We start from the raw sequence: 3,660 nt of genomic DNA on the forward strand, positions 1-3,660 counted from the left end.
TCGACTCCGACTGGCTTTCTGCGGCCAAACGAACACGAGCCGAGAATCGCCTATAACGAAGTGTTTTCATTTTTTATTCATTTATCTTGAGAAAAACATCAATTTGCTATGCATTCACATATTTTATCTCGTCGAAAGCAAGTGAAGAGATAAAACACATAGAATGTACTTCCCATTTCAAACACGCCATTTGCAGATTGAATTATGGAAGTCATCTCTATTTATTCAAAAAAAGTCTTAACAATTGCGTTTAACATTCAACCTGTATTACGACGAATGACTGACGAAGTAACATGACGCGCACAGACGCCAGCTGGTGCGCTGAAGACTCCATCACCGAAGTGAGTCCTCCTCTTCCGACAGCTGAAAACGCGATCTCGGCCCTGTAATGAGTGACAGGCGAATTTCTCTTCCCAATTTGTATAGACTGACCCAGTGAAGGTACTGCCTGTGCTCTCCTGAAGGGAAATGCTTGTTACAGTTACCAGAGAGAAGTCATCATCATCCCGCCGTGTTGTCGGCTCCTCCAGTTTACTGTGAAAATGTTAATTTTTTAAAGACAAATCTTTCCACTTATTAATACTTTTAAGAATAATGTAAGATGTCCCATGTAATTATTCAGGAGTAACAGACATTTTAGTGTATCTTTGCCAAACGAATAAATATAGAGGAAGGTCACCGATACCGACATACCACTTTGTTTTTAGACAATATTTCTTAAACAAAAGGTAAAAATACAACTTCAAAAACATAAATACAAACTAAAAAGTGTCTTCTATCAGATAGTATAAGCAGTTTTTATAATACTGTTTGCAATTTTGCAATAATTAAGTTTTTCGTAAGTTATGCAAAAATGAGCGTCTGACAAAATGGTCTCCAAAACTGACATAGTAAGTAATAATGCCAACATTCCTATTCTATAAATAAAGATGTATCCTATTCTGTAAAGAAAACTAATTTATGAAACTATAAACATTTAAAATGACATAATATTATCAATAATACAGTCACTATTATTTTAATTACGCAATTTGCAAAAGAACACCGTAAGAATTTTCTTCTCGAATTCATAGAATTTGTTTTTAGCTAATTTGGTATAGAAATAAGTCACAAATATAAGAATTATGAGTTTGTACTTCTTAATTAGCTAAACAGATTATGTTTTTATTAGTATTAATAAAGAGCAAAGGTTAGTTTCTAGGAAATAAGGGGATGTCGCTTTAGGAGACCTATGTCAGTATAGGTGACCTTCCTCTACACATAGATATAAGATAAAGCAACAGAATGTGTCGTTCGCAACAATACAATTGCACGAAACCTGAGTTAGTTGCGCATCCGCTTGTTACAAGAAATTAGTTACAATAAAAATTCCTAAATCACTTAGTATGTGGATCAATAAAAAGAATTGTAACTTGTTCTCGTAAAACTTTTGAGAATGAGTAGAATGCTTAACTTTATACTTTGTGCTTATCTTTATTGCACAGATAGCTTCTTGCTAGTAATAAGATTTATAAGAAATGGTAGATATATTAATATCTCTGATTTCTTATAAATAATAATTATACGTTTTAAGGTATGCATAGAATTACAACTCTAAACATTACGATTTTACTTAGAATTAATTCAATAAATTTATACTTTTGAATGAGCCGAGTGATAACATTATGGCTCGTTTGGCCCCACGTGGCCTGCTCCAGATTTCAGATATCCCGATAATCTTTGTCCTCGGCCTTCACAATTACTAAACAGTCAGTAAACATTTATATCATTCTGTATATCGTTAACAAGAATCGCCGTAATGCTTAATTAACTGAAAGAAGTGAAGTTAGTTAATGAAAATGCCGGGAAATTTGCTGAGAGACATAAGGTGCGTTCGGGGAGACGCTATTAGCATTATTTGTATCATTTTATCGTTGTTTTACGTCTAATAAACAACGAAGAATGACAGAAGTAGCGCTGATAGCATTTCCCTGAACGTACCATGAGAATACGAATGTCAGAATTGTCTTTTGTTTTGCATATCCATTTCAATGTGTACGTACATATACAAAGGTCGATCCACATTTAATTCGCAACAGAAAACCTATTTTATAATATTATAATATTTATATCATGCATTAATATATGATTCCTGCACACAGAACGCGGCACACTTGCCGCGCGGCAGAAATTGGCGCGAGAGCCAATCAATTTATCGCTTTTCCAGTAAAAGGCCGGTATTACATTTGTCATACGACAAAGATTTTAAGTTTATTGATTGGCTATAGGACAGAGAGATCCGACAACTTTTCTTTCTTACAGCCAATCAATAGGCTTGAAATGCGTTGTCATACGACAAATGTAATATTAGGCTATGGGTACTATTTCATTTGTGCGTTTTCTTCGTACGACAAATATGTACGTACAGGACAGAGAGGTCCTCGGATCTCTCTATCTTGTAGCCAATCAACAGGTTTGAAAAATTTGTCGTACGACAAAAACGCATAAATGAAATAGCAGCCTAAAAATAATTGGCTACTATGCCATAATTTCTGTCGCGCGGCAAGCGTTACCGCGTCCCATCTGCGAGAGCCATTAGGTATGTACTAAAATACTTACTTTCGATTACCGTTACCGTACTGATATTGTCGGCAAAAGCTATGCATACAAATTTCATCTCTCTATCCCCAAAATTCTGATCAATGCCGTGCTCTAGCAAAAGCAACTAACTATTTCCATTATTTTGCATTCTAATTCAAAAGTCTCAAGTAAAAAACACAGTCCTCAGACCGTCGACGTCCGTGCGACCAATTTCATCTTCATATATTTCAACTGTAATCATAGAACCATCGGAATGTCGACCAAAATCAGTGAGTAACCTTCAATTAACCGTTGATTCATCCACTTTATTGCCGAAGATAAATAATCAGTGTCCCATTCGAGGCTAAAGATTGACTTTAGTTTGATTAATTTAATTAAAAATATTCCAGTTAAAATGTTTTTTAAATAAAAAGACAAATTTCTTTTATGAAAGCGATTAATTCGCCGTTGGCGAACATAACATCCGAGATCGAGGAACGTCGATGTGATCTGATTGGCCGTCAGCGGCAGCTGAAAAACAAAGTCGTCACGATGGAACGCTCCATTCCGGCTCTGATGGCATACAGCATGTGGAAAGCCGAGCAAGATTGTCGCGATGGACCATACGACAAAGTACGAGAGATCATGAATACGTTCGCACCACAGTCAGATCCTGCCGACAAACTCGTCGCTGAATTGAAGAGCATAGTCGATAACCTCCACCAGGAAACGGCACAGTTGCATGTACGGCACGATTGACATTCGACGATAAGAATCCGGGTAAATCTTGCCAGTGTGCTTTTTTTAACGAAAAAGTTATGACTCGTGATCTTAGCGCGTTATCGGTATCGTTATGTTTTATGATTTGGGGAAGACACTGGAGTATCATAGGCCACAAAAATATTTAAACTTTTAAAAATACTATAATATAATTTTCTTGCTCGAATATGTAAATACAAATGAATAGGAAGATAGATCAAATATATGAGCTTAAAAAATAAGATAATATAAATATTTATTAAGACATTAATCTATATCATAAAAGATTTAAGAATTTTTTACAAGAATTAATAAATGGAACGTTTTGACTTTACTTATTGT

The 3,660-nt window shown here is 35.2% G+C and overlaps 2 protein-coding genes across 2 annotated transcripts in view; one reads left to right on the forward strand and one right to left on the reverse strand.

Moving 5' to 3' along the window:
* LOC108723174 (uncharacterized) overlaps positions 1–2,673 on the reverse strand; it is a 3,152-nt gene extending 479 nt beyond the window's left edge. The window contains exons 1-3 of the mRNA XM_018448716.1: positions 2,599–2,673; positions 263–534; positions 6–50 (exon numbers count right to left, since the gene is read on the reverse strand). Of these exons, the coding sequence (XP_018304218.1) occupies positions 6–50; positions 263–534; positions 2,599–2,645 (364 nt within the window). The 5' untranslated portion in view covers positions 2,646–2,673. The remainder of the gene's footprint in view (positions 1–5; positions 51–262; positions 535–2,598) is intronic.
* Positions 2,674–2,787: 114 nt separating this feature from the next.
* LOC108723185 (uncharacterized) lies at positions 2,788–3,447 on the forward strand. The gene is made up of 2 exons (XM_018448733.1): positions 2,788–2,849; positions 3,014–3,447. Exons 1-2 carry the CDS (start codon positions 2,834–2,836, stop codon positions 3,316–3,318), a joined length of 321 nt encoding a protein of 106 aa, XP_018304235.1. The 5' UTR covers positions 2,788–2,833; the 3' UTR covers positions 3,319–3,447.
* The last annotated feature ends 213 nt before the right edge of the window (positions 3,448–3,660 follow it).

Source organism: Mycetomoellerius zeteki, unplaced genomic scaffold, assembly GCF_001594055.1.
Source record: "Mycetomoellerius zeteki isolate Tzet28-1 unplaced genomic scaffold, Tzet1.0 scaffold224, whole genome shotgun sequence".
In the NCBI taxonomy this organism is placed as follows: domain Eukaryota; kingdom Metazoa; phylum Arthropoda; class Insecta; order Hymenoptera; family Formicidae; genus Mycetomoellerius; species Mycetomoellerius zeteki.